This window comes from Cyrtonyx montezumae, unplaced genomic scaffold, assembly GCF_038088225.1.
Source record: "Cyrtonyx montezumae isolate F1298 unplaced genomic scaffold, pur_monq_1.0 scaffold_23, whole genome shotgun sequence".
Taxonomy (NCBI): Eukaryota; Metazoa; Chordata; class Aves; order Galliformes; family Odontophoridae; genus Cyrtonyx; species Cyrtonyx montezumae.
Genome location: NW_027071970.1, coordinates 3,699,199 through 3,711,924, shown reverse-complemented (window position 1 = coordinate 3,711,924; position 12,726 = coordinate 3,699,199). Strand labels below are relative to the sequence as shown.

The window sequence follows — 12,726 nt, the reverse complement described above, 5'->3', positions numbered from 1 at the left end:
CCGCGCACGACGCGGTGATGCAGCGACGGGCGCCGACGGAACCGCTCCCGGGAGCGGCGCGGCCACCGCGGGACCCTCAGAGCCAGCACGGCCCCCAACCCCAGCACGGCCATCCCAGCAGTGCCGCGGTTCTGCCCCCGCTCCCGGAGTGTCCCCGCCCCGCGAAGCTCCCGCAGACGCTGTGTTAAATCCATCGATGGCACCGTCGGGTTGGCAGACGACGTTTCACTCCAGCAGCGCTGCAGGACAGGCACAGCGGGGCACAGCTCCGCCTCCTCCGCTCCCACCTGCCCCTCACCCCCTTTGCCTTCCAACCTCCATCGCACAAACTCTGCAGCGGACACCGTCGATGTATTCACGTTTTCTCGGCCAGCGCTGTTTCTACCAGGGAGGAAAGCATTTCTGTCGTTGTTTTTTGGTTTTGTTTTTAATATATATATTTTTTTTATTTTTTGTATTTTTAAATAAAGCACTTTTTGGGAAAAAAAATAAAATAAAATAAATCAGAACCTATCGAGAACCTGCAGTAGTCCCACCGCTCAGCCTGGGGACAGCACCGCCACACCCCTCCCCCTCCCACACCTTCCCCCCAATCTCCAAAAATAGTATTTAATATACAGCAATAAACTCTGAGCAAGCCAGAGTCCTGGAAGACATGGACCTGCTTCCAGCTCTCCATCCCACAGCACACAGCACTTTGGGACGAATCCCGCCGGGCAGGCGTGAAGCAGGGAGCAGCACGGAGGCCTGTCCTACACAGCCGCGTTTCTGAGCGCCAGCAGCCGCAGCCCAGCGTTGGGGCTGTGCCGCTGAGTACTGTCTGAGCCTACGTGGGACCAGCCAGAGAGGACAGACTGGTGGAACCAGGCTGACGATCAAAAAAAAGCATCCTTGAATTGTATTAGACTTTGGCATTTGTTGTGGAGATGCAGAAGCGCCAGTAGATGAATGAGCTCAGTGCTGGCCCAGCTCCCATTTGCCTTGGATTCTCAGCAAGGATGTTTCCCTCCCCACCACATGAGCACACGAAGCAGACAGATCTCTCCCACACTGAAGCACCAAACGGAGCCTGAAACACTCAGTACTTTGCAGCTGCTCCAAATCTGGCTCACATTGAGGGCTGAAGCTGCTCTGCTGGTCCTCTCCCTCCTGCTGCTGTTTTCCATCAACAAAGGGCCTGCTCAGCCAGGCTTCCAACACCAAGACACCTCCCTGGCTGTCACCATCTCGCTTCAGTGCAACCGAAGGCCAAGGGACACATACGGGTCGCTGCTCCCTGGGCAGGGAAAACCCTCAGTAAGCGACCCTGGGGAGCAGAACCCCAGCCACACTCTGCAGGCAGAAGCCATGAGCAAAGGACTACCAGGACACAGCCACAACTCACTCTGCTCTGAGCTGCACAGACACGCAGGCACCAGACTGTCTAGAAGCTCTCCATCCTGCCTTCAGGCAATTCCTGGGGCAGACGAGACCTGAAAGAGCTCTTCCAGTTCTTCTATCCCCTGCTATGCTTTTTTTTCCCATTGATTTTGAGGGCTGGAACCAAAGATTCTCACTCACAGTTTAGCTGTGACCTCCACAGCTGGCATCAAGGGACTGTGAGACAGCCACCAGCTGATCACATGGGCAGGACATGTCTGTCCCTAGGGCAAAAAACAACACCACAACCCAGAAGCTCCTTAAAAAGGGGGGAAATAAAGAAAAAAAAAAAGAAAAAGAAGCTTCTTCAAAGGGACTTTTATTCAAAGCCCGACACAAAGGCACCAAAAGGATGGGAATTCATTTGGCTTTCTGCTCCCTGCCACTTGGGATACTCAAAAGGGTCAGAGCTGTTGTAGGTACACACACAGACGTGAAGAATGGCCTGGATTGAAGGCAGCAAAGCAGAGAGCACAGTGAGACAACTGCCAGCTGTGCCTCTGCATCCCCAGGACAGAGCGGAGGGGCTGATATGGGGTAATCCACACAGCACTACCCCGGGGCTGGATCCAGGCCCAGAACATGATCAATAGCATCGCCTCACCTCCACTAAGGGGAAGCTTTATTCAAATCACCTTATCTGCCCCTCTCTGCACAACTGCTCCAGGCACTGAGCCCGGCTCTGCTCTGCTCCTGCTTCCCACACTGCTGCAGAGACACATTCTACATTCGCCCGCTGAGCTGTGCGACAAAGCACAAAAAGCCTTATCTCTGACTGCCTTCAGTTAAACACCGCCTTGGACATTCCCTCAATCACCCCTGCTGGAAAATCACAGCCAGCCCAAATGTTTCCTTCCCCATATCAGGCCAGGTACTTCATCACACCTATCTGTCTGGCTCGCAGGTGCCAGACGGATGACAAGGGAAGCCAGACTGAGCGTGTCCTCCCCATACTGTCCTCCTGTGTCCCCACAGGCTTTGTTTGATGGCTCCTTCTGAGCCAGACCTGTCAGGAGAGGATGAACCAACGAAGAAAACCACTCATATCATCATAAGGGGTCAGAAACTCCCCAGTCACCTGGAGAGCTAACACCAGCACTGACAAAAATGCATAAAGCCAGAGCCAAAGCAATTAAGCTGAAGTCAAGAAGACTGAATCATTTCTACTCCATAATCCTATTCAAATGAGACAAATTCATTTGAACTGAAAGCAGAACATAACAGACCAAACCCTGCACAGCTTTGCCTTAGGGTGGCTGATGGCACCGATGAGTTCCCTGCTTGGCAGAGGCAGGGGCAAAGCACAGGAGTAGGGCACACCTACACACATAGCCCTGTTCTCATGCTCTGCTGCAAGCTGCAGGGATTACCAGGGGAGCCACAAGAAGCTGAGTGACTTCCTGCTGCAAGGATGCTCCGAAAAAAGAAAACCAATAAAAACACACACCACCAAAAAAAAACCAAACCCAAGCCTACAAGGCCTGGAGGAGAACAGCTCCTTACAGAGAAGCCTGCTTTCAAATCCTGGTTCTTTGCTTAACAAATCAGGGCAGTTTATGCTTCTCAGACTGATAAAGATCTAAATGCCTCTATGCTCCAGTTAGAGCAGTCCAAAAAACACTGAGGAATCTTTGCAGGCACTGCCACTAAACAAAACACAGCTCCTACTGAAGACCTGTATAAGCACAAGGATTTAAACAGCACCTAGAAGATGAAGCAAACAACTTCAAGCTTACTCCCCCCTTTCATCCCTGGGTTTGCTCTTAGGATCTGCTCTCTCTGAAGTCTGCCTTCTCCTTCCAAGTGTAGTAGGGACTCTCTTGCTTGAGTAGAGAAGTTGGAGAGAAGTTATTCAAGTTCATTTGTTTGCTTTTTAGTGCTCAGAATGATGGGTCAGGCCCACTCTGGTGATGTATGCTACCAGAAAGCCAAGGTTCAGTGCCACTGCTGCAGAAATCAGCACTGTGACACCTCCTCCAGATCCTGTTTCAGGGCCCATGAGCTGACAGCTCATATCACAGCTTAAGGGCTATGAAGAAGTAAAGGATTCAGCTTCTCTGGCCCAGCAGAAAGGTTGCCCCTCGAACTCTGCTGACCCTTCTCTGCTCAAAGAAAGGCTGAGCCACTGCACAGGATCAAACATGGGAACAATTGCTAGGAAAACCTGGGTGCAGGAAGGAGCAGCAGCAAGGACACAGCTCAGAGCAGCTGCACCAGGCAGAGAGCGCTTGTAAGAACAGGACAGCAAGAGGTAAAGCTCACCAGGACTGAAGGTGACCCAGCCCCACCTGGGCTAAATCCTTCTCTTGAACACAAATGCCTCCCTGGCCACATCAGAGGCCAAGAGCGTGGGAACCAGCTCCTCGGGGCCAGCAACTCCAGGCCAGCAGGTGCAGCGAGGGCTCGGACCATCAGTCAGGCACAGGCTGTACATGTGGAAGCAGAAGCCTCTTGCAGAAAGATCCCTGGGGGAAGGTGGGTGACCTGGCTCATCATCCTGTCACCAAGCAACAGGGAAACCGATGGGCCTTGTCTCCAGTGCTCTGCTTGCTTCCAGATCTCTGGAGAGCAACAAGTCACCTTGTGCTATCGTACTGAAATGCTGGACGTCTGCCCCTCGATATGCAGAAGGCTGTGCTAAATGCAGATGCTAACCAGCTCTGCACTTCTCCCCACTGCAGTCAGGTCTGGTCTGTTCAGCAGGGAGTGAAAGCTCTCAGGAGCATCCCCCAGGGTTGCTCCACTCTGTCCTATGTCACAGGGCAGCAGGGGAACTGGTGGGTACGAAGCTCAAGGAACAAGGACCTCTTCTTTAGGCCATTTGACTCCGCTTCCTCTGATGGTCAGGTCACTTGCTAAAGGGGGCAAAATAAGAAACTGGGCTTAAAATGAACTTTTTAAAATAAAACAAGACTAAAGGAAACAAAAGCCATAATCAATACAGAAAACAAGTGCATCTGATCAGATGCAAATGTCAGCCTTTCACAGGCTACAGTGGAATCCCTCTGCAATGGATCTAACATTACAATTGTCAGACTAGGAAGGTCTCTCCCAACTGATGCAGCAAATCAGGCCAGATAAATTCCTTCTCTCCTGGCACAGTCTGCACTCTTTGGAAGGGAAATGTCCCCACAGAGGCTGAGTGGCCAGCTGGAGCCTCAGTATCGTTATGCAGGTGAGTACCATACATCGTGTTGCACATTCAGGGAGATGCTGAAGAACCAGCCTTTGTTCTCCATAGTCGCTAGTCACCCAACGGCACCACAACACTTCCATGCTCCTGGACAAAATGTGCACCCAGGCCTTGCCACAAGAGCTGCTTCCCCACTTAGGAAACTGTATTCCTCCCAGCAAAGGCAGAGATCTTGCAGCATGCAGCTTTCTTTCAGTATGGGATGTGGCCCAGGACTGCTACCATCAGCTTCCAATAGCCCAACACACAGTCAGCCAGGACTCAGTTCGCTCTTGGATGCCCCAGGGAGGATCAGAGGCTGCATATGGTGTGATGGGGAAGGCAAGGGCCTTGCTGCTTGCTGGCAGGGGGAAGGTAAGCTTCTTCCTCTTACCTGGACCTGCTATTCATTCCAAATGAATCACCTTTTTTGTTTGTTTTCCTTAAATTATGAACAATATGGAGAAATTGAAAGCAACCGTGTTTGGTCCAACTCCTTCCCTCCCAGCCCCTTGGCTGATGCTCTGCAGGGCTCTCACAGTCGGCAGAGGCAGAAGAGGGTAGGAATGAAGACACCAAAGGCCACCAATATAGGGAACATGAGGCTGCTGTTGTCTGAGGCATAGGGGTTTGGTGTGCGTGGGCCTGACTGAACCCGGTTCTTATTTGCCTGTTTTTTAACGCTGGAGCCATCATCATATTCATCCTCATCATCGTCATCCTCTTTTTTCTCCAGACCTGGGTGTGGCTGCAGCTTTGGGACATCTGTTGAAGAGAAAAAAAGTTACATGGAAGCAGGATGTAACCCAGGAAACCTCCTCATCTTCAGAGGCGAGGGAGGAAAACAAAGCTCCAGGTAAGAAACACTTAACTACTATCTAAAAGAACGCCATAAATTATTTGTCTGCAGGGCTCCTGCTGACATCCAAGGCAAGAGAGAATTCATCTGCAGCTATAGCTCAGGACTGACCAGACACGTTCCTTTCTCCTCTACCCCACACGTGAGAAGTCTCGTACCAAATTCATGCTACTCATTCTGAAAATTGACAGCTTTGTGCATTTACAGAGAAGGAGAATGCCAGACACCTATCTCATTCTGCAGCTGCACCCTGTGGGAACTTGCTGATAGAGAAACAGTCTTGGCAGAGGTAGGTCAGAAAGAACTATGATCTCATGGTCTGAGAAGCAACAGGCTGATCTCCAAGGGGAAAGAGCCTTCTGGATCAGAAACTGTGCTCACCTTCCACTGTTCCCTGGAGGATGTACAGGGCGCAGATTTTCGGATTGTCATAGTAGCCCTAGAGAAAGTGAAATGGAAGTCAGTGCTACAGTGCAACTCAAGAAACAATCTCCCCACCTACTATCACCTTCCCCACCCCTACCACACAGCTGTATCATGTGGTTGGAAAAGGGAAAAGGAAAACCAAGGCTCTGGCCAGCAAAGCCTCATTACCTTCACAAACTCAATATGAAGCTTTCCTGTGAACGTGGAAACCTCTCCCTGGACGCTCAGTTTTCCCTTTTTGATACTCATGGGAATGATCTCATCATGAGCTGTGCTATGTCCGACTCTGTCAAAAATGTCCAAGTCCTTCACCACCACATGGCCATTCAAGCGAACATCAAACACCTTCAGGGCGGACGAAACGAGTGTCAGAACAGATTCAGGCACGTGACAGTTGAAAGGGGAAAACAAGAAAGCACTGCAATATGTACTGTACCACCACACATTCTCTACTCCCTTGAGGATTCAGAGGCCAAAAGCAGCCAGGTAAAGACACTGAGGCATTAAGGTCACTTTCAAATATCCCAAAATTTGTCTCTTATTAACATAGTTCCTATGCCTGCTGTTCAGAACTGAGGACAACACAATACTGTTAGGTTTTTCATCAGCTTCTTTCACAGCTTTCCACCTGCTGGCTGAGGACCTGCTCCTACCACCACAGGGAGGATGTGGCACACCACACCCAGGGAGTGAGGCCATCTCTAACAAACAGCCCCAAGCAAAGCAGGGAACAGGAAACGTGTTGGTGAAACTACTGACAGGATGTGGGGTTTGAAGGAGATGAAATGATCAACTGCTAACCACATCTGAATTCAGAGTGAAAGTCCTCCTCAGGGCCTCAGTGACTGAAACTTCATGCAGAACCTGGGGAATCCCAACAGAACCACACTGGGGAAGAAGAGCCAGAGAAGTCTGAGCTCTTCAGCTTGATCTGAGACTTTTTTTGCACCCCTTCGGTAAACCAGCCCCAACAGTTCTGTTTCCCAAAATACTTCTCTGGCAGAATGGCATTACAGTGTTTAAGAAGAGCCCTAAAGCAGCTGACGGAGTGAGGGGAAAGCCAGATTCAAACACACACTTCTCTCCCAATTTATCACAGGGCATTGGGTTCTTTGTGCTTTTGCTTCCACATCTTTACAAGAGGGATTTAAAACCAGGCAAGGATTACGTATCTCCAAAGAGCTTTGATGAGGGTTGAATTTAACTCTGTGCCTGCAGTGTCATTTTGAACCATTATCAACTGTTATTACACTCATACAAATTGTTTCATCAGTTTATTTAAACCAGACCACTTCCTTGATTCAGTATGTGCAATACTTGCTCCAACACAGGCACGTAGTTGCATCAGGCACAAGCAGCCAGGGAAAAGGCAAAAGCACTTCTTAAAGACAGCACAGCCTAAACAGATCATAAAAATCCAATGCTATTTATGTTTTGTTGCACGTTTGTTTGAATACTCTTGTAATGCAGTTTTCCAGGCTAAATGTGCATCTGTTGTGTGGAAGAGAGTTCCATGTTTCAAACTACCCTCTTAAGAGCTCTACAGATGAAGTTAACCAGCAGTGCCTCACTTCACTTTCTCCATGCAAAGCAAAGCATGCAAAACAGCAGAGGCAACACAGGCATACACAGTTTAACCACCAATGAGACAGGAAAGCTCAGAGTGGCACGGGGCTGTTGCTTACCTTCTGTTGAGACTGTGCAAAATAGACCTCTGCAAACTTCAACACCAACACGTAGTCACCCTCTTCTTTGATGGGAACTTCATATCCAAACGTTTCCTCATTGTAGCGCTCGGTCTGGTACAGAATCTGATCTTCAGCGTTGGACCGCAGGATTGGCAGTTTCATGCCATAGTCAGAAGCTGAAATCAAGCACAGAACAGTGAGAGGAGCGGTTGATTTCTGAGGAACACGAAGAGATACTTTACTTCCTCCTAAGTGCTTAACTCCCTCACTGGCCTTAGCACTCGCTGCCTCAGTGAGACCAATTCTCACTCCTTGCTGCAGCCAGGAGAAGGCATTACTGGAGCAGAAGCAGAAGCAGCCAAAATCCTTGAACCTGGGTCCTGAACAAAAACGGGTCTGGACCTCTGCAGTCTGAGACTAAACTCAGTTTCAAAAAGAAGCGTTGGTTTCACAAACAGGGCACAGAGCCAAAAGACTTGGCCCCAGACTGCTGCTTCAAAGAGGAAAAACGCCTAGAATATTTTTACAGCGTTTTCAAAGTATAAACTCTGCATACAGAACCTAAGCAGTCACTTTAGGACTGACTAGAGTCATTCATTCAGCAGGTTTGAAGTTAGCAGGCAGTGGCATCGGATTTTAGAGACTCACCCTCCAGCAGCAAAAACCTGGGGGATGGCAGAAGAGTGAAAAGCAGCAGATAAAACCTACAAAACCCTCTCTTCTCACCACAGGCAGTACACATCAGCTTGAAGACGGGAAAAAGGAAGGAGGAAATGTACAGAAGGGCTTCAGAGTAGCTCCATCTCACAGCCACTGGGCTGAAACAGGCACCAACTGCAGGTACCCGAACAGCCCCCTATGAAGGGCCCAAACAACAGCTGAGGAAATGACAGAAATCATAAAATTTGCCTCTTCTTGCTCCCTACATCACCACCTCTCAAGCAGCTCTTGGGAGCTCTTACCCTGACTTGGCATTCTGCAGTGGCAGGGTTACTGTACGAATGCAAACTGATGCATTCCTTGAGAGCTCGGAACAGAATAACTGCTCAGCAAAGCAGGAGGGAACGCTGCGGGCACCCACTGCCCACTGGCACCTCAGCCAGCAGAAGCTGATCCAGACCAAGTTACCTACTGACACTTGCCACTTCCACCCCTATTTCCATGGGAACAGACAGTGTGTTGGCCAAGACAAAGCAAGAACTTCTAACCCAGTACATACTGCCAAAGATGGAGCCAATGCAAACGAACGAGAGGAAATTAATGCCAGTTCTTCGTCTCCTGTTTCACACGTGGCTACTCAGGCAATCGTACACAGTGCTGCTCTTTGCCACACGAATCGGGGCACAAAGACTGGAGACTCTAATCAGCAGAAATACAGAAGGTGAAAAGTTTAACCTGTCCTCCCACACAGACATCTCCTGCCAGCTACAGATTACAGCAGCCACAAACCAAGGACTCAGCTCCCATTAGAGGAAAGCCTGCATATAAGGGAAGCCCATTAATAGCCAAGAAGGTAACCAGAGAAGAAGAGCTGTCACCCGGAGGACTGTTGACATAGCCCTGAAAGCGAGCTTGATTTCCCATGTGTTAGGTGAGCTGCTCACCAAGAGACAAGGGCACACATTACGGACATGTAATTGCCATTGGCACATTCTGTTCCTCAGGGCTCAGCATCTGGACTGGGGTTTGAAAAGCCCAGAGGTGAAGCACTGCCCCACGTCCTTCCCTCCCAGCCCGCCACGTATTCCCAGTCAGCCATTACATGCCGATCTACACAGAGGAGCCTGCCATGAACCAAACAATTGTGCAATAAAAAGCCATTGAAGGAAACGCAGTTAATAGCTCAAAGGGGTAAAGTCTTCTCAGCCGTGCCTGGCACTGCTGGCTACAGCAGGATTACTGACAGCCTGCTGCTCAGAGAACACAGGCTTTCCCCAAAGGAGAAGCATGTCACAGTGTGCTCAGAAAAGACTCTTATTTCCTCCTCGACTCACAGATAAGTCCACGATGATATTCTCCTCCTGGTCACACACAAGAGGTGCACGGGAGGAGCTGACCCATACTGATCGGCGCACCCCACATGACACGGGGTGAGAAACTGAGAACCTGCACGGATACCTAAACGTCAGCTCTGCCCACTCCGCGTGCAGAGGGCTCACGGCACCTCACCCCCCCGCCAGCACCGCGGGCTGGCAGTGCTCGCCGTGGAAACTGGGGTCTCGCGGTGGAAAAAAGGCAAACGGGAGCCAGGCGGCTGCACGCCGCCGGTTTGGCTGCCTGAGCGTTCACGTCACCTCCCCAGGCGAAATTCCGCTCCGCTCCACGAGGAGCGGGGATGCAGAGGGAGGGCAGAGCAGCGCCCGCAGGCCGCGCTCCCCCCCCCCTTCCCCCCGAGGCCGTCAGCGCCCGGCACCGCAGCCGCGCGGGGACACGGACGGGGACGCGGAGCTCGGGGCGGCGCTGCGGGACGCGGGCCCGGACGCCGCCGTTTACGGACGGGCCCCACCGAGCGCTGAGAGCGGAGCGGGCCCGGCTCCTGAAGCAGCCCCCCCACCCCCGGAACCGGCGGCGCGGCCCCCCCCCGGCCTCACCTCGGCCCACGCGGCCCTCGAGCGGGTCCTTGCGGAAGTGGATGCCGTTCACGTCCACATGGGCATCGCCGCCCGCGTTGACGGCCCAGACGACGCTGTCGGCGAGGCCGCCCGCCGCGCCCCGCAGCAGCGCGGGCAGCAGCAGCAGCAGCAGCACCGGCAGCGGCGCCCCTCGCGCCCCGGCGCCCACCATCTCAGGCTCCAGGCGCTGCGCCCGCCGCCCGCCCCTTCCTGCCGCCGCCGGGGGGCGCCCTAACCCGCTCCCGGGGCGGGCCGCGCGCCGACCAATCCGCGAGCCGCGAGTGGAATATTAAATCTTGGCTCGTGGCCTATTGGGCGGCCTCGAGACGTCATCTGCATATCCATGAGGTTCCCGACCAATGGGGGACGGGAGCGGGAGAGTAGGCTCGACTGGGGGGCGTGGGGACGGCGGCGCAGCGGTGGGGGGGGCGTGCCCGGCGGGAGCGGAGCGGCTGCGGGTGGGCTGCTCTGCGCGGGGAGCGGAGCCGCGGGCAGCGAGCCGGGACTGCCCCGCGGAGCAGAGCGGCGGCACAAACCGGAGCGGCGGCGCTCAGTTGGCATCCGAGCGGGGCCGCACACCGACGCGCCGCGCTCATCACACGGCGCCCGCGGGGGGAGCCCCGCCCCCTGCTCTCCGCCAATCAGATTGCTCCAGCGCGGCCCGAACGCGAAGCACTGTGGGACGGCGGCGGGAAACGCGAGCTGGGCGGGTTGCCCGGCAACGGGGGCACAGCGGCGGGAGAGCGGAGCGGCGGGAAACGGGGGCGGGCGCCGAGGTGCCCCGCGGGGTCCCGGGCGGAGCGTCAGGCAGCCGCGGCCGGAACTGCACCGTGCGAGCGGAGGGGGACCTCGTTAGTGCTGATCTGGACTGATAACAGCCGGTCCTTCCTAACGACAGCGGGTTTCTCCGCTCAAACCGATGCGCCCGGGCCAGGAGCCCTAATTGCACTGAGCCAGCAAACGATGCTGAAGCGAGAGGGATTAGCGGGGGCAGTGGCACTGCTCCCAGGGGAAGGTGGGTGTGCTGTGGTGGCCCGCGCCCGTGACATCCCACACTGCTGCCCCATAATTGCTGCCTGCAGTCACTATTGTTTTAGATGCCAGCTTGTGCCCTTGTGCTGCTACTGATCCACTGAGCCACCCGGGCCCTCAGTGCAGGCAGGATGTACACCGGTAACCTAAGAGTGAAGGCTCACAACTGTCCCGGTCCCTTGATCTCCCCATCCCCTGGCAGCTGTGCTGAAATAACTCCCAGCTGGGAGTGAGTCCCACCCGGTCTGCAGCCCCAGTGATCCACGTGTGGGGTGTGTGCTTTGAGTATTAGCCATTTCCTGCAGGAAAAAGAGATCAGGATGTCTAAAAAGAGCAATGGAGATGCGTGGAGCAGCAGACCTTGGCTGCAACAGAGAAGGGATGTCAGAAGTCATTGTGAGCCAGCCTCGCTGCCCGGGCCAGATCCCAGCTGAGCACACAGGGCTCGTGCACTTGGACCTGCTCTGCCTCACTGTCTGGAGCAATTTGGAAGGCTCTCTGGTACGGGTTTGAAGATGAGAGCAAAAGGATTATCTCTGGAATTAGATTATTTAAATTGGAGCTTTAATCTCTGGCTCTGCCAGTTCAAGAAAATAAGAAAACTCCCTGGGATTATTTGAGTTTTGTTATGCAAACAAAACCTGGAAGAGCTTGTGGTGGAAGGACAAAAATGATTGTTTGGAGACCTGCCCTGTCTGACCTGTTTAATGTATCATGGTAAGACCTGGAAGGAAAGAGCTAGAGGTCATTTGGCAGAGGCTCAGCTTTCCTCGAAAGTGGCTGTGGCTCCAGGACTGCCAATGGCACAAAGGTGCCCTGTGGCCATCCAACCCCTGAGCCAACACTGCAGTGCTTCTGGGGAAGACAGATACAGCTCTGGCAGGCTGCAGCCACAGGGACCCACATAAGTTAGCAGGGAACATCCCCAGCCACGGTGATGCTGTGCTTGTGGGGAATCCTGTGCAGTGCGGCCTCCAGAAATAGGTTTATGTGTTTAATTAAATTAAAGCTGTGTCCTGCAGTCTGCCGCTGTGGGCAGAGCAATGTGTTGGTTCAAACAGCCACTGCTCCTGTTCCCACCAATGCCTGCTGGGTTTTTGCACAGCTCCAGCAGAGAGCTGGTCCCTGCAGGCAGCCACAGTCACTGTGGCACACAGGCCAGCAGCACATCCATCCTCCCAGCATACACGGGAATGCTTCTCTCAGTGAGCTCCAGAAGTAAAGTATGTCTGCGTGCAGACACAAGCCTGAACAGGTCTGACTCCTCTGCAGTGTTATCCTAAGCACACACACGGCTCAGCAGGACTCTGGACTCTGCTTGGTTTATCACCCTTACCCTCCCCTAAACACAACACAGCTGCTGTGCCATGTATGGAGGTCTGTAAATAGACATTTTCCAATTTCTCAGCTCAGATGCACGTTACTAAGATGGTACAGTCTGCACACCTATTTGCAAGTAAACTTCCTGCTGCACTGCTGGGTACCTGCTTGCATTCCCTGCTTTTGTGCACACACACA

The 12,726-nt window shown here is 53.1% G+C and overlaps 1 protein-coding gene across 2 annotated transcripts; it reads right to left on the bottom strand.

Moving 5' to 3' along the window:
- Positions 1–3,257: 3,257 nt before the first annotated feature.
- Positions 3,258–10,384, bottom strand: MLEC (malectin). Of its 2 annotated transcripts, XM_065738888.1 has the most exons (5): positions 10,156–10,384; positions 7,562–7,740; positions 6,045–6,221; positions 5,832–5,889; positions 5,056–5,356 (listed from the first exon to the last, which is right to left on the bottom strand). In XM_065738888.1, exons 1-5 carry the CDS (start codon positions 10,346–10,348, stop codon positions 5,127–5,129), a joined length of 837 nt encoding a protein of 278 aa, XP_065594960.1. In that variant the 5' UTR covers positions 10,349–10,384; the 3' UTR covers positions 5,056–5,126. The 2 variants fall into 2 exon arrangements, with proteins under 2 accessions (XP_065594961.1, XP_065594960.1); XM_065738889.1 differs by lacking the exons at positions 5,832–5,889; positions 6,045–6,221 and having other exon boundaries at positions 3,258–5,356; positions 10,156–10,382.
- Positions 10,385–12,726: the final 2,342 nt, after the last annotated feature.

What these genes read in the sequence shown, in the direction of transcription:
- MLEC (XM_065738888.1), bottom strand. Translation starts at nt 10,348, where the DNA reads ATGGTGGGCGCCGGGGCGCGAGGGGCGCCGCTGCCGGTGCTGCTGCTG. An exon ending in TTCATATTGAGTTTGTGAAG is followed by an intron (nt 5,890 to 6,044) that starts GTAATGAGGCTT and finishes CACTTTCTCTAG; the next exon opens with GGCTACTATGACAATCCGAA. An exon ending in CCTCCAGGGAACAGTGGAAG is followed by an intron (nt 5,357 to 5,831) that starts GTGAGCACAGTT and finishes TCTCTTCAACAG; the next exon opens with ATGTCCCAAAGCTGCAGCCA.